The sequence below is a fragment of the Artemia sp. Qi Xiang Cuo genome, chromosome 8, assembly GCF_049724085.1.
Source record: "Artemia sp. Qi Xiang Cuo chromosome 8, ASM4972408v1, whole genome shotgun sequence".
NCBI lineage: Eukaryota > Metazoa > Arthropoda > Branchiopoda > Anostraca > Artemiidae > Artemia > Artemia sp. Qi Xiang Cuo.
In genome coordinates, this window is record NC_142801.1 from 53,804,815 (window position 1) to 53,827,575 (window position 22,761).

The 22,761-nt window shown below is 36.4% G+C and overlaps 1 protein-coding gene across 1 annotated transcript in view; it reads left to right on the top strand.

Moving 5' to 3' along the window:
• The window catches only part of Mi-2 (chromodomain-helicase-DNA-binding protein Mi-2 homolog), a 155,925-nt gene that overhangs the window by 96,548 nt on the left and 36,616 nt on the right, over positions 1-22,761 (top strand). The window contains exons 15-19 of the mRNA XM_089093591.1: positions 8,505-8,816; positions 11,155-11,394; positions 16,315-16,437; positions 18,713-18,900; positions 21,679-21,855. Coding sequence (XP_088949717.1) covers positions 8,505-8,816; positions 11,155-11,394; positions 16,315-16,437; positions 18,713-18,900; positions 21,679-21,855 — 1,040 coding nt within the window. The remainder of the gene's footprint in view (positions 1-8,504; positions 8,817-11,154; positions 11,395-16,314; positions 16,438-18,712; positions 18,901-21,678; positions 21,856-22,761) is intronic.

The following is a 22,761-nucleotide window of genomic DNA, read 5'->3' on the forward strand; positions in this document are numbered from 1 at the left end:
CAGACTATTCAAGATAGGTTGTCTCAGGCTGGCTGAAGTTCTGATGATTAAAAGTTCGTCATCAGAACTTCTGAAAAAAGAAAGTCTGAAAAAAGAAAAAAGAACGTCAGAAAGTCTGAAAAGGAAACGCTCGCCACTTCAGAAGAGAAGTTCCATAAATAGATCACGAACTTTTAATCATCAGAACTTCAGCCAGCCTGAGACAACCTATCTTGAATGGTCTGAATACGAAACGCTCGCCACTTCAGAAGAGAAGTTCCATAAATAGATAAGGAACTTTTAATCATCAGAACTTCAGCCAGCCTGAGACAACCTATCTTGAATAGTCTGAAAAGGAAACTCTCTCCACTTCAGAAGAGAAGTTCCATAAATAGATAAGGAACTTTTAATCATCAGAACTTCAGCCAGCCTGAGACAACCTATCTTGAATAGTCTGAAAAGAAACGCTCACCACTTCAGAAGAGAAGTTCCATAAATAGATAAGGAACTTTTAATCATCAGAACTCCAGCCAGCCTGAGACAACCTATCTTGAATAGTCTGAATACGAAACACTCGCCACTTCAGAAGAGAAGTTCCATAAATAGATAAGGAACTTTTAATCATCAGAACTCCAGCCAGCCTGAGACAACCTATCTTGAATAGTCTGAAAAGGAAACGCTCGCCACTTCAGAAGAGAAGTTCCATAAATAGATAAGGAACTTTAATCATCAGAACTTCAGCCAGCCTGAGACAACCTATCTTGAATAGTCTGAAAAGGAAACGCTCGCCACTTCAGAAGAGAAGTTCCATAAATAGATAAGGAACTTTTAATCATCAGAACTTCAGCCAGCCTGAGACAACCTATCTTGAATAGTCTGAAAGGAAACGCTCGCCACTTCAGAAGAGAAGTTCCATAAATAGATAAGGAACTTTTAATCATCAGAACTTCAGCCAGCCTGAGACAACCTATCTTGAATAGTCTGAAAAGGAAACGCTCGCCACTTCAGAAGAGAAGTTCCATAAATAGATAACGAACTTTTAATCATCAGAACTTCAGCCAGCCTGAGACAACCTATCTTGAATAGTCTGAAAACGAAACGCTCGCCACTTCAGAAGGGAAGTTCCATAAATAGATAAGGAACTTTTAATCATCAGAACTTCAGCCAGCCTGAGACAACCTATCTTGAATAGTCTGAAAAGGAAACTCTCGCCACTTCAGAAGAGAAGTTCCATAAATAGATTAGGAACTTTTAATCATCAGTACTTCAGCCAGCCTGAGACAACCTATCTTGAATAGTCTGAAAAGGAAACGCTCGCCACTTCAGAAGAGAAGTTCCATAAATAGATAAGGAACTTTTAATCATCAGAACTTCAGCCAGCCTGAGACAACCTATGACAGAACTTCAGCCAGCCTGAGAAAACCTATGACAGAACTTCAGCCAGCCTGAGCGTTATCTTGAATAGTCTGAATACGAAACGCTCGCCACTTCAGAAGGGAAGTTCCATAAATAGATAAGGAACTTTTAATCATCAGAACTTCAGCCAGCCTGAGACAACCTATCTTGAATAGTCTGAATAGGAAACACTCGCCACTTCAGAAGATAAGTTCCATAAATATATAAGGAACTTTTAATCATCAGAACTGCAGCCAGCCTGAGACAACCTATCTTGAATAGTCTGAAAAGGAAACACTCACCACTTCAGAAGAGAAGTTCCATAAATAGATAAGGAACTTTTAATCATCAGAACTCCAGCCAGCCTGAGACAACCTATCTTGAATAGTCTGAATACGGAAACACTCACCACTTCAGAAGAGAAGTTCCATAAATAGATAAGAATCTTTTAATCATCAGAACTCCAGCCAGCCTGAGACAACCTATCTTGAATAGTCTTAAAAGGAAACGCTCTCCACTTCAGAAGAGAAGTTCCATAAATAGATAAGGAACTTTTAATCATCAGAACTTCAGCCAGCCTGAGACAACCTATCTTGAATATACTGAAAAGGAACCGCTCGCCACTTCAGAAGAGAAGTTCCATAAATAGATAAGGAACTTTTAATCATCAGAACTACAGCCAGCCTGAGACAACCTATCTTGAATAGTCTGAAAAGGAAACGCTCGCCACTTCAGAAGAGAAGTTCCATAAATAGATAAGGAACTTTTAATCATCAGAACTTCAGCCAGCCTGAGACAACCTATCTTGAATAGTCTGAAAAGGAAACGCTCGCCACTTCAGAAGAGAAGTTCCATAAATAGATCAGGAACTTTTAATCATCAGAACTTCAGCCAGCCTGAGACAACCTATCTTGAATAGTCTGAATACGAAACGCTGGAAACAGACTGGCTGGAGTTCTGATGATTAAAAGTTCCTTATCTATTTATGGAACTTCTCTTCTGAAGTGGTGAGGGTTTCGTATTCAGACTATTCAAGATAGGTTGTCTCAGGCTGGCTGTAGTTCTGATGATTAAAAGTTCCTTATCTATTTATGGAACTTCTCTTCTGAAGTGGTGAGCGTTTCCTTTTCAGACTATTCAAGATAGGTTGTATCAGGCTGGCTGAAGTTCTGATGATTAAAAGTTCCTTATCTATTTATGGAACTTCTCTTCTGAAGTGGAGAGTGTTTCCTTTTCAGACTATTCAAGATAGGTTGTCTCAGGCTGGCTGAAGTTCTGATGATTAAAAGTTCCTTATCTATTTATGGAACTTCTCTTCTGAAGTGGCGAGCGTTTCCTTTTCGGACTATTCAAGATAGGTTGTCTCAGGCTGGCTGAAGTTCTGATGATTAAAAGTTCCTAATCTATTTATGGAACTTCTCTTCTGAAGTGGCTAGCGTTTCCTTTTCAGACTATTCAAGATAGGTTGTCTCAGGCTGGCTGAAGTTCTGATGATTAAAAGTTCCTTATCTATTTATGGAACTTCTCTTCTGAAGTGGAGAGTGTTTCGTATTCAGACTATTCAAGATAGGTTGTCTCAGGCTGGCTGGAGTTCTGATGATTAAAAGTTCCTTATCTATTTATGGAACTTCCTCTGAAGTGGTGAGCGTTTCCTTTTAGACTATTCAAGATAGGTTGTCCAGGTGGCTGAAGTTCTGATGATTAAAAGTTCTTATCATTTATGGAACTTCTTCTGATGGCGAGGTTTCCTTTTCAGACTATTCAAGATAGGTTGTCTCAGGCTGGCTGAAGTTCTGATGATTAAAAGTTCCTTATCTATTTATGGAACTTCTCTTCTGAAGTGGCGAGCGTTTCCTTTTCAGACTATTCAAGATAGGTTGTCTCAGGCTGGCTGAAGTTCTGATGATTAAAAGTTCCTTATCTATTTATGGAACTTCTCTTCTGAAGTGGCGAGCGTTTCCTTTTCAGACTATTCAAAATAGGTTGTCTCAGGCTGGCTGGAGTTCTGATGATTAAAAGTTCCTTATCTATTTATGGAACCTCTCTTCTGAAGTGGCGAGCGTTTCCTTTTCAGACTATTCAAGATAGGTTGTCTCAGGCTGGCTGAAGTTCTGATGATTAAAAGTTCGTTATCTATTTATGGAACTTCTCTTCTGAAGTGGCGAGCGTTTCCTTTTCAGACTATTCAAGATAGGTTGTCTCAGGCTGGCTGAAGTTCTGATGATTAAAAGTTCCTTATCTATTTATGGAACTTCTCTTCTGAAGTGGCGAGCGTTTCCTATTCAGACTATTCAAGATAGGTTGTCTCTGGCTGGCTGTAGTTCTGATGATTAAAAGTTCCTTATCTATTTATGGAACTTCTCTTCTGAAGTGGCGAGCGTTTCGTATTCAGACTATTCAAGATAGGTTGTCTCAGGCTGGCTGGAGTTCTGATGATTAAAAGTTCCTTATCTATTTATGGAACTTCTCTTCTGAAGTGGCGAGCGTTTCCTTTTCAGACTATTCAAGATAGGTTGTCTCAGGCTGGCTGACGTTCTGATGATTAAAAGTTACTTATCTATTTATGGAACTTCTCTTCTGAAGTGGCGAGCGTTTCGTATTCAGACTATTCAAGATAGGTTGTCTCTGGCTGGCTGGAGTTCTGATGATTAAAAGTTCCTTATCTATTTATGGAACTTCTCTTCTGAAGTGGCGAGCGTTTCCTTTTCAGAATATTCAAGATAGGTTGTCTCCGGCTGGCTGAAGTTCTGATGATTAAAATTTCCTTATCTATTTATGGACCTTCTCTTCTGAAGTGGCGAGCGTTTCCTTTTCAGACTATTCAAGATAGGTTGTCTCAGGCTGGCTGAAGTTCTGATGATTAAAAGTTCCTTATCCATTTATGGAACTTCTCTTCTGAAGAGGCGAGCGTTTCCTTTTCAGACTATTCAAGATAGGTTGTCTCAGGCTGGCTGGAGTTCTGATGATTAAAAGTTCCTTATCTATTTATGGAACTTCTCTTCTGAAGTGGTGAGAGTTACGTATTCAGACTATTCAAGATAGGTTGTCTCAGGCTGGCTTTAGTTCTGTTGATTAAAAGTTACTTATCTATTTATTGAACTTCTCTTCTGAAGTGGCGAGCGTTTCCTTTTCAGACTATTCAAGATGTTGTCTCAGGCTGGCTGGAGTTCTGATGATTAAAAGTTCCTTATCTATTTATGGAACTTCTCTTCTGAAGTGGCGAGCGTTTCCTTTTCAGACTATTCAAGATAGGTTGTCTCAGGCTGGCTGAAGTTCTGATGATTAAAAGTTCCTTATCTATTTATGGAACTTCTCTTCTGAAGTGGCGAGCGTTTCCTTTTCGGACTATTCAAGATAGGTTGTCTCAGGCTGGCTGAAGTTCTGATGATTAAAAGTTCCTAATCTATTTATGGAACTTCTCTTCTGAAGTGGCTAGCGTTTCCTTTTCAGACTATTCAAGATAGGTTGTCTCAGGCTGGCTGGAGTTCTGATGATTAAAAGTTCCTTATCTATTTATGGAACTTCTCTTCTGAAGTGGTGAGTGTTTCGTATTCAGACTATTCAAGATAGGTTGTCTCAGGCTGGCTGTAGTTCTGATGATTAAAAGTTCCTTATCTATTTATGGAACTTCTCTTCTGAAGTGGTGAGCGTTTCCTTTTCATACTATTCAAGATAGGTTGTCTCAGGCTGGCTGAAGTTCTGATGATTAAAAGTTCCTTATCTATTTATGGAACTTCTCTTCTGAAGTGGCGAGCGTTTCGTTTTCAGACTATTCAAGATAGGTTGTCTCAGGCTGGCTGTAGTTCTGATGATTAAAAGTTCCTTATCTATTTATGGAACTTCTCTTCTGAAGTGGCGAGCGTTTCCTTTTCAGACTATTCAAGATTGGTTGTCTCAGGCTGGCTGAAGTTCTGATGATTAAAAGTTCCTTATCTATTTATGGAACTTCTCTTCTGAAGTGGCGAGCGTTTCCTTTTCAGACTATTCAAAATAGGTTGTCTCAGGCTGGCTGGAGTTCTGATGATTAAAAGTTCCTTATCTATTTATGGAACCTCTCTTCTGAAGTGGCGAGCGTTTCCTTTTCAGACTATTCAAGATAGGTTGTCTCAGGCTGGCTGAAGTTCTGATGATTAAAAGTTCCTTATCTATTTATGGAACTTCTCTTCTGAAGTGGCGAGCGTTTCCTTTTCAGACTATTCAAGATAGGTTGTCTCAGTCTGGCTGAAGTTCTGATGATTAAAAGTTCCTTATCTATTTATGGAACTTCTCTTCTGAAGTGGCGAGCGTTTCCTTTTCAGACTATTCAAGATAGGTTGTCTCAGGCTGGCTGAAGTTCTGATGATTAAAAGTTCCTTATCTATTTATGGAACTTCTCTTCTGAAGAGGTGAGCGTTTCGTATTCAGACTATTCAAGATAGGTTGTCTCAGGCTGGTTGTAGTTCTGTTGATTAAAAGTTCCTTATCTATTTATGGAACTTCTCTTCTGAAGTGGCGAGCGTTTCCTTTTCAGACTATTCAAGATAGGTTGTCTCAGGCTGGCTGACGTTCTGATGATTAAAAGTTCCTTATCTATTTATGGAACTTCTCTTCTGAAGTGGCGAGCGTTTCGTATTCAGACTATTCAAGATAGGTTGTCTCTGGCTGGCTGGAGTTCTGATGATTAAAAGTTCCTTATCTATTTATGGAACTTCTCTTCTGAAGTGGCGAGCGTTTCCTTTTCAGAATATTAAAGATAGGTTGTATCAGGCTGGCTGAAGTTCTGATGATTAAAAGTTCCTTATCTATTTATGGAACTTCTCTTCTGAAGTGGCGAGCGTTTCCTTTTCAGACTATTCAAGATAGGTTGTCTCAGGCTGGCTGAAGTTCTGATGATTAAAAGTTCCTTATCTATTTATGGAACTTCTCTTATGAAGAGGCGAGCGTTTCCTTTTCAGACTATTAAAGATAGGTTGTCTCAGGCTGGCTGTAGTTCTGATGATTAAAAGTTCCTTATCTATTTATGGAACTTCTCTTCTGAAGTGGTGAGTGTTACGTATTCAGAATATTCTAGATAGGTTGTCTCAGGCTGTCTGGAGTTCTGTTGATTAAAAGTTACTTATCTATTTATGGAACTTCTCTTCTGAAGTGGCGAGCGTTTCCTTTTCAGACTATTCCAGATGTTGTCTCAGGCTGGCTGGAGTTCTGATGATTAAAAGTTCCTTATCTATTTATGGAACTTCTCTTCTGATGTGGCGAGCGTTTCCTTTTCAGACTATTCAAGATAGGTTGTCTCAGGCTGGCTGAAGTTCTGATGATTAAAAGTTCCTTATCTATTTATGGAACTTCTCTTCTGAAGTGGTGAGCGTTTCCTTTTCAGACTATTCAAGATAGGTTGTCTCAGGCTGGCTGAAGTTCTGATGATTAAAAGTTCCTTATCTATTTATGGAACTTCTCTTCTGAAGTGGCGAGCGTTTCGTATTCAGACTATTCAAGATAGGTTGTCTCAGGCTGGTTGGAGTTCTGATGATTAAAAGTTCCTTATCTATTTATGGAACTTCTCTTCTGAAGTGGCGAGTAAAGACACGTAAGGTAATAGCGCTCTTTTTGAAAGTCAAAATTTCAAGTTAACGAAAGCTCTTTTTCAAGTTAGAAAACCTACAACTTATTTGGAAATTATAAATAAGTAAACTTGGTATCAAAAGGTTTTGCATTCGTTTCTCATGTCCGGATGTGTCTTACCTTATTTTAGGGTCTGTATTACACTTTTCTGTTTTATTTTTTTTAATCTTTTTTATAAGTCTTATTATGTTTATCTATGTTTTCCTTTGCTATCATTATTGTTAGTTCTATAATTGTTGCCATAATTAATATTTTTATTTAGATTAGGGGCTTTAATGGGCTGTTTAAAACCTAGATTTTTTTTTTTTTTTTTTTTTTTTTTGCAGCCATCTTTTTGACAAGAATATATCTTTAGAGCCTATCGTATTCAGAGTTTGTGGTCACATTTTAATTGCGGTCCTTTTTTTTATGTTGAACACTCCGGTTTTATTTCTAGTAATTTAAATGATTTTTTTTTCTCTTAGTTGCTTAAGGTTAGTGTCATCAGAGCTGATAACTATTTAAGTAGAATATGTGTTTTCCGTCTTCTAAAAAAGCTTCTGTTTTGATGTGACATTTTAGAGAAAAGTTAAAGATTTGGTTCACACAAATTAACATATTTTGGTGGGGAAAAGAAGGTCAACATTCTTTGGCCAGGTTCTTAAACATAACCACACCCCCCCCCCGAAAAAAGGGAGAGGAGTGCAAAATCTGTAGGAAAATACGCGAGGGGGTATGCAATTTTAGATAGGGAGGGCAAGACATCTCGCCCATCCGCCCAATTGGGAGCCTGTTTGCGATATGGTTTTTATTAACATATAAAAAAGAGGAAAAACCTTTGTATTCAACACTTTTCCGGGGTGTGAGATTTTCTTCTACCATAAGGTCGAAAAAGAAGGGAAAGAGGCATTCCAACTTCGTTTTTCTTCTTCTTTTTTTTCAGTTTATTTTCTTTCTACTATTTTTTAGATTTCCTTTCTCCTACCCCTTCTCACCTAATCATTAGTCCCGTTCTGCTTATCAATATGCTAAGATCTTACTCCCGTAATCTGAGGTCATTCTGCATTTGATTCTGTTTTCTCTATTCAAGTTTCGGCTCTTATACTCGAATACAAAAACCTCTGTAAAAAATTGGATTTATATTTCGTCCACCAGTTTAAGAGAAATTTGATAATATTTTGTTTGATTTTTTTTTCTTTTTTTATATAGAGGAGAAAGAAATTGTTTAAAAGCCCAAAAACGCAGGACAATTAAAAGCTCATATTTAATAGGCTTCAGACCCACTTTGTTGTAAGAAAGTAAAATTTTAGTAGTTTAATAAACAAACAATCGGCCATGTTGTTCTCTTACCTTCCTTATCTTATCCTGAATATTTAAGTCACATTTCGAAAAGCTTTTCCTGAAAATCTTATCCCTGAATATTAAAGACATATTTATAAAAGTTTTATGGAGATTTAAAAAAGTCAACTATTCAGATACCTTTGAGCCTCTTTTTCTTACCTTTATTTTTCGTTTTTCTTTTTTTTTTTGCAATTTTATATCTCTTGTTTTAGATAACGGTTCCTCTCTCAACAATTATCAATTGGGAGCGAGAATTCGAAACTTGGGCACCAGATTTCTATGTCGTTACCTACGTGGGAGACAAAGAGTGTCGAATTGTTATTAGAGAGCACGAGCTTAGTTTTGAAGAGGGCGCTGTCCGCCTAAGTACTAAAGCTTCCAGAATCCGAGCAAATACAGTTAAATTCCATGTTTTGCTCACTAGTTACGAATTGATTGGCATTGACGCACCTCTCTTAAGTTCAATTGATTGGCAAGTACTTGTTGTTGATGAAGCTCATAGGTTGAAAAATAACCAATCAAGGGTGAGATATATCTTCTTTTTTATTTCGCGTGAACATTGACTTATTGTTTGTCACCTTTTCCATGGCTGTATGGTTGCTTTTTATAACAGATTCTGGTTCTGACTTAGGAGCTTTCTACTTTAAAAATAAAAGAAATGAAAGTGAAAAACTCACTACAGACACTTCTGCTTATTCTTCTTCTTGTAGGGAGCAAATTAGTTCAAACACCAAAATCTGTGGGACTACATATAAATAAAAAAAAGTAGGAAAATCACAGACCTAGCGATGGCACTAGGCCAAGAAACCAACATCACCCTCTGTGCATGGCTTTACAAAAAAAAAAATCTCTAAGATAAGTAATGGTGGTGATGCAAAACAACAAACTATTCATTTTGGTGGACTTGATTTTTTTTTTTTTTTTTCGAGGAAGTTTGTTATACACACGTGTAGAAATTACGGAGATTAAAAATAAAACTGAATTTGTCTCTATGTGCGTAGAAATCTTTTGTCAATTTTGATGCAGGTGAGGCCTGAGTTCCTTAGGCATTATCTTTTATAACCTTTATCTTTTATAACCTTGTGTTTATTCAAAAGAAAAAATTTTCCAAGTTGGAAAGTTTAAAAAGTTGTGGTGCAAGTACTTGGAAAGTTGTGGTGCAGGGATTAATGCTCCTGATGAAAAATCAAAAGTTAGGTCGGTCTGTTTGAAGGAATAATATTGCTGGGGACTTAAACTTAATCTGAACACTTGGAGGTAAAAAGGTAAAGGATGCGGCACTAGACCCTTAAGGTCCAAACCGGGGGTGCTGATCTCCGTTTCGTGGCCCTTCAGCCAGGAAGTGCAATGAGGGGCTGGGGGCCAGCCAACCTATGCTTTCGCAAACTTGGAGGAGATTCAAACGACCAGTGTACTCATGGTGAGTGGGTGTAAATAGATAAATTGAATGAGATAAAATGACGACAAGTTGTGCGCAGGGGAACTGTTCCCAGTTGTTCCCAATGGGCTTCTCCCAATGTACCAAACTACCTGAGTGTCCTAATGCCATTTTTGTTATCATAAATGAATGAAACCAAAATTGTAGAGGGTATCAAAAGATTTCTTGGGTGGGGGTGTCTCTTGTCTGCTTCTTAGGCTATTCGTAGCGTTTCTTGTGCTGACTTATTTAAGTTTGAGAGTGATTCTTAATTGATTGTTTTTAACATTGTATTTGTGGAAACACCTAGTATAGCTCGCTCAGTATCATTTAAAAGACCCAATTTTGGCTATCCATATTGAACTTTTCTTTTAGCATTCTTGATAGAGTATATTTATAAGCCGCATTCATTATGCTTTACAAAAAGGACAACAAAGCGAAAACTTGACAAGAACCTCATAAAAATAAAAATTCCATTCCCAATATACGTAAATTTACCTTTTCTTGTTTTACAAGTTTGAAATGTTACCAAAAAGGGTTGCCTATTCAATACAAAGCCTGCTAAGTGTTAATATGCATATGCTCTTAAAACGTTAGAAGAAGACCCTACGAATCTCCAGTCATTTACATGACGATCCAAATGGTCGTGAAAAAATTGTTTTCAGAATGGGGTGCTACCATTTCGACTAACCGTCACAAGCACTAAACGTCATAATATGTCAAAGGAAAATCCGTCAGAACCACTAACCGTCTTAACATGTAAAAAAAATTTATAAGTTTATATAATAGTGATAAGTATATAATAGTTTAGAAACAAATTCTGGCCATATGTTTGCACATCAGGGGGGGGGGGGGGGGGTAAAGCCTAGCATATATTAAATACGCAACCTAACATAATCTAGGTACTTTTTCCTCCCTAAACCCCAAAAAACTAAAGTTTTAAAATTTTAGATGTTATGACGGTTAGTGGTTCGGATGGATTTTTTTTTGTCGATGTTATGACGGATTTTGTAGACGAAATGACGTTAGTGCTCCTGACGGTTAGATGTTATGACGCCTTCCTTTCAGAATGCCCAATATTGAATAAGTTTTTGGTTCATATTTTGCACGTCCGTATAGCTCACACACATTTCTATTGCTATCTATATAATTCTAACGTTTCATGGAAAAGGTAGATGGTAACACTGATATGGTAAAACCCTAGAGGGAAATATTATGTTGATGAAGTACATCAACACGCCGTAATTTCTTGAATAACGCCAACAGCCTGTTTCTATCATGATTAATCCCATTAGCCGCAGCCAGTGGCACATAATTCATTTTTTTTTTTTCAGTTTTTTTTTTTTTGTATCCCGTTGAAAGTTGCCTAGTTTAACTTTATGGTGTGTTCATTTTATGTATTTGTTAGCTTTTCTTTGTCTAAGCTTTTGTTTTCTCTTTTATAGTTTTTCAAAGTATTGAGTAACTACGTGATACGGTATAAGCTGCTATTGACTGGTACTCCACTACAGAATAACTTAGAAGAATTGTTCCATTTGCTCAACTTCTTATGTCCTGCAAAATTCAACAATTTGCATGAATTTCAAAATGAATTTGCCACCATCAACAAAGAAGAACAGGTTAAGAAACTTCATGATATGCTTGGACCACATATGCTTCGTCGTCTCAAATCTGATGTGCTAAAGGTAATATATTTTTTTTCGAGTTGATATGATTATTAAGATGCCCGGCTAGAGATTAAGCAGTGAAAAAGAATATATATACATAAAAGAAAAATCGTCATCATTTAATCTAATATACAAATTTTCACTATTTTTTTTTATCTGCTCCAATGCTCCACTGCTCCAATGAGCAGTGACTATTTATCTGTTGGTTGCAGAGGCGTAGTGGAGACTACTTTCTCCAGGAAGACCAGTCAGGATTTGATACAAAGATTGATTACATTTAGCTCAAACACTATTTGGCATTATCTCATGCGTCGTATGAATTAAGTCCAAGTCCTCGGCTACGCACCATATTTTTGGCTTTCATCAAAAAAAAAAAAAAAAAAAAAAAAAAAAAAAAAAAAAAAAAAAAAAGACGTATCAGGGCCTGGAAACCTTATTTCACATTCCTGTTAATTATCAAAGCATTTCGGCTGTCCTCTGCTTAAACCTGGATTTCTCAAGTTTTCAGGAAAATCACAAAATGGTGATTTTGTTTCATTTTTAGAAGGGGAGAAATCGATAAAGATTAGGAGTTTATAAATGGATTTTCCAAAGTCAGTTTTCTTCTCATGTTCACAGTTCATTTTTGCCTATGTATTTTTTGCTATATTTTGGCATTCTACCTTGTTTTTACTAGGTCATATATTACAAAGTATAACAGATCGAAAAATTGAGACTTGTGCATTCGACTCGCCGTATCGAATTCTTAACTCGATTCATTATGAAATCAAAATCCATTTCTAATGTAGATGGCAGGTTTGTTGGAGAGGACAGTCGATCAGCTATGATCTTTTATCTTGTGTAGGGTGACATTAAGATCCAAAAACTAGACTGCAAATGTCAGTGAAATCACATTGAGAAATGAGGGATGTTTTAGATTTACCGTGGAGAGATAGCACATGATTGGCTATTTTGACAATCAATGCGGCTGGGATAATTACAAGTGCCACATACGCCATTTTTGTAACTTTTAAGACATAAAAAAAAAAAAAAAAAAAAAAGTTTGTCGGCTGTGGTCGCTCCGAAGGATGAGACTAATGGAGGTAAAGGAACGTATTTTAATTTTTAAACCTACTTTTTATACTCTTTTCAGCGGTACAAATTAAATTTAAATACTCCGAGTGCATTCAAGATATACCATTTTATGGCGTGTGTCTCCTTTTTTCTATAGATAATTCCTATCCTCTTCTGTCAAAAATATTCTGAGTGAATTCAAAATTAATCTATTTTTTGTGTATGTCTCCTTTTTTCTTGACAAAAAAAAAGAAGACAAATGACAAATGACTCCATAAGATAATCCTATTCTGTCAAAAATGGTATCGGTACAAGATAGGACAATCTGACTGTACTATTCGATTCCTTGTGCTGAGTTTACTCACGGCGCATACATAACTCATTTTTGACCAACATGGCAAATGTCGCACTTTTAATTATCACAAACGAATGAGAATCCAGGAAATGATGATAAACTAGTCACTTAAGATTTGTGTTTCAAGGTGTTAGCTTCTCGGTATAGAGTATAAAGAAAGAGGAAGCGATTGAATGAGTTTTATATCATAAATGTATAAATCAAATGAAGTATTTTAGCAGTAATAAATACCATCTTTAGTGACAGAATAATTAAAAGCAAAGATATATGCTGTAAGATCTAGTCATATTATGTTTTCATGTGTGTGTTCTTTATCTTTGAGTTCTTCATAAAAGATACTTTTCTGTTATCCTAATTGCTGCTAATAAATCTCTATTAGCTTGTAGTATGAGAATGTAATACGAAGTATGAGAATGTAATACGAAACTGGGAAAGACAAAATCGAGTTCTTAGTTTGTTTTTTCGAATTTTCAGCCTGTAAAGTCGCTTAAAAAAGGTATTGTTTGATCGGTATTGAATTCTAAGGTACATTATAAAAAAAGGTTGTGATCTATTTTCATTTGTTTAATTTCTTATAGCAACAAGGTTACTATCCATTACTATTTTTGGCATTTTGTCATCCTCTGGTTACAGGTCTACCCAACATTCTTTGTTTTTTGGTATATGGTAAATTTATCGCCGTATTCTGGACAACCATACGATCTCCAGTGAATGAAAACATTCAGAAATTCATTCCCGGGCTCTGGTCTACGGTTTCAGGTAACTCAAAGTGCCCAAAATTTATCCCTCGACTGGAATCCACCTTTTGCCTCAATAGTTCACCTTCCCTCTAGCAACTTAAGTTTCTTTTATAAATCGATGTTTTCGCTCCCTTTGAACATTAGAAACCCTATTCAGTGGAATATAACGAATTGAAATATCCCACTAAACATTAAATGTTTAATGCTTGTAATTTTAATCTTTTCTAATCGAACAGCACATGTGGACCTGAGATTTCACTGACAGGATAATAGGTAGGACACTAGACCTGCCAGACAAAGTGTTGCCATTAGCGACCAGGTAAAGTTATCTAACAAACAATGGTAAAAAAAAACAGACCTAAATTACCGTTTCACAGGCATCAAACACCATAGAACACACCTTTGGTGGTAGCATGAAATAAATGGTGGAAGAAGCTCGCCAAAATATGCGCTGTTTCTTTTCTATTATAAATTGACCCGTCCAAGTGAGTGATGGACACAAAAGAAACGTTGCTATGATAAATAAAATGTCCATTAAAAGTGTGTTAGAGAGACTAAGTAATGAGTAGACAAGATGGTAATAGAACAAATAGATAAGATAAGCTTTTATTCATTATCAATACACATACAATAATACACTGTGCTAGTCCCCCCCCCAAGGCTCCTTGGCCTGTAATTAGGATGTGTATATACGGAATACAAACTCAGAGAACAATAGCCAATTACTTACTGAGATAAAAAAGAAGAAGAAGAAGAAAAAAAAAATCAAAGATGAATAAATCATAACATAATTCATTTCTCTGCATATTATTCTCAAATCAAGTGATCTTCATACCCTTCTAGAATCCACTGGTCACAATCGGATTATACAGAAAAAAAGAAAAACAAAAACAATTATTGAAAAACTATTGCCAGCCATTCAAAACACAAAAGTAAGCCACGCGAAAAAAAATAACACTTATACTCACAGTCACAGAAAGAAGAGCAAAAAGGAGAAGAAAAGAAAATATAAATAAATAAAAAACTATAAAGATAGGTTGACTCAGGAAAAATTAAAAATTTATTCAGGCAAAAGTAAAGAAAATTAATCACATGAAAACAATTTTTTTTACTAGTCTTTTAAAGGTGCCAAACGATAGGCATTCTCGAGCCGAATCGGGTAGGGTGTTCCATGTCAAATGACACGCAACAAAAGGATTAAAATCGGATCTTATTGTTGGTATATGCGGAATTTGGATATTTAGAGAACTACGGAGTTGATAATTGACTGATCAGATACAAAAAAGACGTAAATCTAAGGGACCTAGGAATATCACCATGGAGCTGAAGAAAAGCGAAAGACGCGCAGGAAAGAATATAATTTTTTTTTAATATCAAGTATCGGTTTAGTTGCCGAACGATTTACATCCTGGATAAGATTTATAGCTTTATCATAAGTATTCCAAAGCGGTTTGAGAAAAGAAGGGAAAGTGGACATCCATATGACCGGACAATAGGAAACATAAGAATGAATTAAGCTATGAAATAGAATTCTTAGAATTGGTCCTGGAAAAATATGTTTGAGTTTTCTTAGAATACCGAGGTTTCTGCATTCATCGGCAAAGGTAACAAGAAAATCCGAGGTATGCAAACTATAGTAATAGACACGGGAGATTGTTGGATGAAATAGAAGACAATAATATAAATGTTTTTCATTTCTAACTCCGAAAATTAGGTCATTTACACATACTAAAAACAGTACCGGCCCTTAAATTGACCCCTGAGGGACCCCCTAGTCAACGCTTGATGGTGAGCGAAAAAGCGGATCAAAAGAAAATATTCTACCAGACATGAAAGACTTGAACCGATAAAACGCACTACCTTTTTACGCCAAAACGAGAAGTTTCAAAAGAAGAACAATGTGGGTTAAAGAATCAAAGGCTTTACGAACATCCAGAAACAAAGCAGCAGGAATCAAAAGGGAGTCTAGGGCAGAGTGAAGATAATTCAGTACAACTGCACAAGCATGCTCAGTTGAATGATTTGCTCGAAAATCAAATTGAAAATCGTGAAAATATAAGTAAGAAAATTATTTAGACGTAAAGCATCGCCTTCTCAAATATTTTGCTAAACGCAGACAACAAAGAACTTGGCCGATATTTGGCTGGATCATTTGGATCATTGGATCATGCTGAAAGGAGAGGTTAATAAGTTTCGTTAAGGGAGAAATAATGGAAGGAAATATGAACTTAATTACTTTAGTAGCAATATTATTAGGGCCAGACGGCAAAGAATTTTTCAATCCTATAACAATTTTAGTAATTTCTTTCTCCATCGCTGGTTCCAAAACATTGACTTCATACAAGGTGGCCCAAAACCTGAAGCTGGATCGTGAAGGAAAGTAACTAACAGGAGAAGCGGTAATCTTACTAATATTCACAAAATATGAAGTAGATTCAGCTTGAACATTAAGTTCACCCTCAATAATTTTGCCATCGACATCAATAAAAGAAGGGGATGATGGAGACTTAAAAGAGGGCCTAAGCACAGAATTTATAACCTGCCAAGTTTTTCGCATATCTTTACCACAATCTGAAAAACAATTGAAATAACACTGGGACTTTGCCTTTCGAAACACAGAATTGTAAATATTCCTATAAATTTTAAATCGCTGAAAGCAAATAGCTTTAATTGAGGGGCTAGCAGACTTAAAGGCTTGGACTTAAAACAAGGGTTTGGAATCTGGCTTGTCTTATCTCGGCTCTCTTTCCATTATTATAGTCAATTGATTCATTTGTATTATTTTGTTAGGATATGCCGTCAAAATCTGAATTTATTGTTCGTGTGGAGTTGAGTCCAATGCAGAAAAAGTACTACAAATACATTCTGACTCGAAACTACGAGGCTTTGAATACTAAAGGAGGTGGACATCAGGTAATATATACTTATAAATTCATTTCCGCATAGCGTCATCAGGTATCAAATGGACGTATTTACATAATTGTAAATTTGCAGAAGAGTAAAAAAGAAACCTCACAACTGTTTTATTTCCCCTCCAAGAACCGTAAAACATAAACAAATCGATATGTAAAATCAATACATATCAATCCATTTTTGTTTTACGGTTATCGGAAGGGAAATAAAGAATTGTGAGGTTTTTTTTCTACTCCTGAAAATCTACAATTATGGAAATACATCCTTTTGATACCCGACTGACGATATATGCCTTTTTGCAGTTTTTCTTAGTAGCCCAAGATTATTTATTTTTTTTTGTAATTATTATTTATTTGTAAACCCGTAAAATGTAACCTTAAAAGGAATAAAAAGAAATTAGTTTTTATATTAACACAACAACGAGAACAACATTAAGTATAGCCTAATACGAGGAAATATAAAAGAATTGCAACTTAGTTACAATTCAAACAAGAATGCTAAATCATGGGGATGTACTATTTCATTTTCATGTCTCACAAAGTTTCACGACTATTACATATGGATCTTTGACGTTCCATTTATTAATCTGTCTTGAGTTGCGTTTCTATAGTGGTAAGTGGAACAAATATTTGGTGACATGGAAAAAGGGGGAGCCACTCCAGATAGTGCATTAATTAAGCCACACTCAAATTTCTTTTAAAGGGTCCCTTTGCCCAATTCCTGGCATCGGTTTCGCTAGTCTATCCAATTTTTCTTTGCGAAAAAGTTTGTAGACTACCACAGAATATTGAAGATGTATGTAAAACTAATATTTGCAGTAATATATAGATGATGAATAATAAAAACCAATGATGCGTAGATTCTAGTATTCGATCGATAGCGTACTGAAAGTGAAAGATCATTTTAAATAATTTTAACTGAGTCATCTCATCACATGGCACCATTTAATTCACTCTAGTTGTATTTCTTGGAGTAAGATAATAAATTTCTATTATAAATTTTTTCTCAGTGTTTTGATTCATTTTCTTACATATTGATAGTTTTTGTTGACTGTTTTTTTTTGTTTTTTTTTCTGACAGAGAAACAATGCTGTTTGTTGGTTTTTGTTGTGTTGATGTAGTCTGATGATAATGCACAGGTGTTGAATCGTTTATATTTCAACTTACTTGAAAAATGTGAGCCTTTGCTACAGCTTGAAGCTTGTAGAAAATATTGCGTTGCAGTGACAAATCAAATCAGTTGCCTTTTCCCTTCAATTTTAGAATTGTTTGCGGGTAGTTAACATTCCTCGCTTGACAAAGGAATGAGTATAGAGTGTTTTTGGCAATCCAGCTTTGGTCAAAAGAAAAGTCAACACTGTTGACTGGACTGGGAAGAGATCATAAGAAAATATTTAGAATGGTTAGAAAGTATCAAAGAGTGAAGCTCATTACTGGGTGGGGCGGGAGAGGAATGTACGAAACTCAGTTGATGTTAGGTGCTTTGCTATTGTAATTTGTAGTTAGCAGTAGTAGTGCAAGAGAGTGAAGCTGCAAGAGAGAGCAGAAAACCAAATTTGAGTGTTTGATTTTTAGTGGGTCTTAAGGATAATAAAAAAGAAAAAAATTGTTGCCTATTATGGCAAACGGTGTCACAAATTTGATAACGGAAACCTTGATTTTCTTTTCTTTCTTTTTAATCATAGAAGCCAGACTGTAACTTTTTTTTAGAGTATTCATCCTTCATATGGTATTTGCGTTAGAGCAGTGGTTCCCAACCCATTTTGAGCCATGCCCCCCTCATGATATTTAAATTTTAATATTCAAAATTTTACGTGTATTTACCTGAAAGAAGCTTAAACGGCCATTAACTTGGTGTCGTTTTTCGGGTCGTTCTATAGGCATATTTTACGTCAATGAAACATATTATCTGAATACAACACCTTTTATACAATGCATGACGTCATTGCAATGCAATCATATTTTTTTTTGCTCTTTAAATACATATGAATGTGACGTCATTCAAATGATTTTTTTTTCAAAATTAAGGCTCTAAAGTATAGTGAGCCGAAGGGTGCACGTCCTCCCAAAAGTATTGCCATGCCCCATTGATAGGGCCTCCGCCCCATGTTGGGAATCACGACATTAGCCCAATTGTGGAAAACAAATTAAGTTGCTAAATTGTCATGATCCACTATCAAAAGTTCTTTTTTTTATGAATAGTCTCAGTGAACGACCATAAATCCTAATTGGTATAAAATAGTGTAATCATCTTTTAAACCTGTGTTTATTTTCAGATGTCACTGTTGAACATAGTAATGGACCTAAGGAAATGCTGCAACCATCCTTATCTTTTTCCTACAGCTCAAGAAGAGGCGCCGTATAACCCCAATGGATCTTATGAGTATACGGCATGTACAAAGAATGCTGGAAAGCTTGTTGTATTGTCTAAAATGCTAAGAGTCCTAAAGAAGCAAGGGCACAGGTAAATACGTTTTGTTTGTATGCTGACAGCATTGAAACATTGAAGAAGGATGTCTATATGGTTGCAAATATACTGACACAGGTTTAGTACCTAGACAGAAGTGCAAGTGACTGCAAGAAAATATAACTAAAAAATAAGCAAGAAAATGAAAATTCCTCAAAATAATGCCAGGACCTGTTTAAAATCTGTTATTTTTTTATTTTTATTATTTTGATATCTTAAAAAGATAAGACTTGCAGAAGCTTAGGGAGTGGTCTTAACAGTACTCAGTGCTTTTATGGCAAACTTTACGTAAGTCTGAATCATCAGTCACTGTAGGGACGACCTATTGAACACAGATCTTACGACAAAGATCTCAAGTATTAAAAAGCCCACAAAACTTTTGATTCTTACCTACTACACATTGCCTTTTTTTTACTGGTTATTTTTGAAACTTTGTGGCCGAATGTGCACAAGGCTGAACGTTTTATTGATATAGATGAAGAGTCTTATAGTATTGTTTCGTAAAAAGAAAAATTACTAAACACTTACAATAAACTAAATCAGAGGAGAAAATATGTAAAGTGTGAAAAGTTATGCATAGGATGCGTTTCATACCTAACTCTCAGCTACTCCCCAGTACCTGAAGCCTGTTTGTCTCTACAGACAGAGCATACTCTTTCAGCATTGGACATCGTTTAATGCTGATAATTCTAGTTCATTCCGTAAAAACTTTGTTCGACCCAATTTTCCAATTTCGCTGTGCCGAAGTACTTATTGCAATTAAATAGATAAGTCGGTCTAGACGGGCTGAAAGTCAAAGCTTGTAACGAGTCTTTAAGGAGACGATTGAAATCTTTTTAAATAGATGATAAAGTTCTATACTCGATAATTTGACAAGGTTGTTTTATTTGACTGCGATAATTTATTCAGTTTAGTCGCTGAATGATTGAAACAAACATGAAAAGCAAGACTTGTTTTTAAGATTATATACAGGGATTGTCCGGGAAGTAATAGGACTGAGTCGATTTAATAACACTTATTGAGCCAATCGTTACAATTCGATAAAAAATTTCAAAATAGGCTCCTTCTGCATCAATGCAGCGCTGCCAGTGAGATTTGTGAGCATTGAAGGCGTCACGATATGCATTCTCCGGAATAGCCTTGAGAGACGCGGTGCATGCTGCTTGGATCCCCTCTGTCGCTTCAAAATGATTGCCTTTCATCTTCCTTTTCAGGCGAGTAAACAAAAAAAGTCCGGGGGGGGCATCTGGGCTGTAGGGCGGCTGTGGAAGCGTTGGGATGCCGGCCTTGGTCAGGTAGCTGTTCTTGAAAAAGGCGTTGTGAGACAGGGCGTTGTCACGGTGCAACTTCCAGTCAGCTGTGATGTCTTGTCGGACCCGATTGACCCTTCGTTTGAGTTTCTTGAGCACTTCCACATAAAACTTGGCGTTGACAGTTTGTCCAGGAGAAACACATTCATGGTGGACGATGCCTTTGATGTCAAAAAAGACAATTAGCATCGTTTTCACTTTGGATTTGCTCTTTCTTACCTTATTTGGGTGAGTAGACGTCGACCTGTGCCACTTGGAAGATTGTCTCTTTGTCTCGGGATCATACTCAAAGATCCAGCACTCGTTACTTGTGATTACGTTATTCAAAAATTGCGGGTAACTTTCAAAAGTGTTCAAATTTTCCTGGCACACTTCCATACCCCGCAGTTTCTGGTCGTCAGTGAGCACTTTTGGGACCATCTTCGCGCACACCTTGCGCATGTTCAAATGCACCGTCACAATGTCATGAATGACAGATTTTGTAAATTTAACATTTGGGCAATTAAACGAATGCTTATTCGACGGTCTGAGTTCAAAACTTTGCGCACACGAGTCACGTTGTCGGCGTTTGTCGAAGTCGAAGGTCTTCCCGCACGGTCTTCATTGGTGACCTCTTCCTGGTCCTCCAAAAAGACCCGGTGCCACCGGAACACGCTATTTCTTGCTAAAGCAACATCTGGATAAGTCTGCTTGATCATATCAAACGTCTCTGTCGCAGATTTACTGAGTTTCACACATATTTTAATCCAGTACCTCTGCTCTAACGAATGCTGCATTTTCGGCTTGCACCACTCACAGAAACACGTCACACAAAAATGTCTGTCCTAACTCTCCAGGTGCTTGGAGACAACTGACCAGCTACTCGCTCGTTAGCTAGGAACGCCCTCTATCGAATCCAGTCGGCGTGCGCACGCTCCGAAGTACAGACCTGGTTGTGACTATGATTGTTCTTTTTGGTAATAAGTGATTTTAATTTTTACTCAGAAGCCTCTTTTAATCATGTAAAAAGTGTGTTTTTTTTTCTTCCTTGTGTATTTTATTCAGTTTACATAACTGAATTGGTTTCCTTCTTTTTCTATCTTTGTAAGACTATATATTTATACAGTTATGAAAATTTTCTCAAGAGCTCAAGTAGATACTTCCTTAGAATTCACTGCCACTCCGTTTATAATTAGAAAATCCACCCGCTTCTATATAATATATATTTATTCCCTTATATACAAGGGACCAAGTGACATGTGTATTCCTTTTCTATGGCGCCAAATTACTAGAATTATGTCCTAATATTTAAAATTTTCTAGGGTTAAATCTTCTCCCAGATGACGAAATTGTTACAAAAAAAAGTTTACCCGCTATTATATAATATATTTTTATTCCTTTATATACGAGGAATCGAGTGACAAGTACATTCTTTTCTAGGACGTCAAATCCTTTAAAATTTGTTCTAAAATTTCTAATTTTTCAGAGTTTTAATCTTCTCCCAGATGACGAAATTGTTAGATATTCTCGAAGATTTTCTGGAAGGGGAGAATTATAAGTATGAAAGGATTGATGGTGGCATCACTGGTTCACTTAGACAGGATGCTATTGATAGATTCAATGCTCCTGGCGCTGAACAATTTGTGTTTCTTTTATCTACCAAGTAAGTGATCCCTTTCTTTTTAGCTCAGTCTTAATTGGTCAGTTAAGGTAATAACAATCCTTTATTTTTGGGTAATGAGGTAAATAGCGGTAATGGCGAATTTAAAAGTCTGCCGTAGTGGTCAAAACAGAAAGCCAAATCATGCTGCTGTTCTAAACACAAAAAAAAGAGGGCCATTTGTTAAATGCGCTTACATGAAGGAGTTTAAAAATCTGTTGGTACGGCAGTAGACGGGTTGTAGACTTTTTAGACGGGTTGTAGACGTATTGTACGGCAGTAGACGGGTTGTAGACTTTTTAGACGGGTTGTAGACGTATTGTAAAAGAGGTATTGTACGGCAGTAGACGGGTTGTAGACTTCTTTTTAAAAGTAGATGACATCGCTAGGGTCAACTACATAAGCCCATAGGTATTAAAAGTAAGATCATTGGGCAATTGGGTAGGTACTGACAATCAGCATCATAAGTGTTATAACCATCTCCGTCAAAAACAAAAATGCATTATCTGTATTGTGTCTATAGTTCCGTCCTAGTTAGTGCTGAGGCTTGTCTTAATTGATCAATTAAAGTAATAAGTATTTTTCATTTTTGGGTAATAACCTGAATAAGGTGAATAGCGCTAGTAACGCTAAAGTGCCACTTGATTAATTTTTTTTTTGTCTTCCTGGGGGTTACAGGTACAGAATGCTATTGATTCAGAAAGAGAGAAAGGCATGATCTTATAATTAATAGTTTATGTCTACTAATAAGAGGACTAGTAAAGTGGGTGGTCCTGTTGGTCCTTAATTATCAAACAGTTTTCTTTTGTTCCTAAGTTGGTAGCGGTATTTTTTAAAGCGCTATGCTACAAGACATTAATTTTATAGGAAAGCGGAAAAACCTAAAAAATGTTGCTTAGGATATATTGG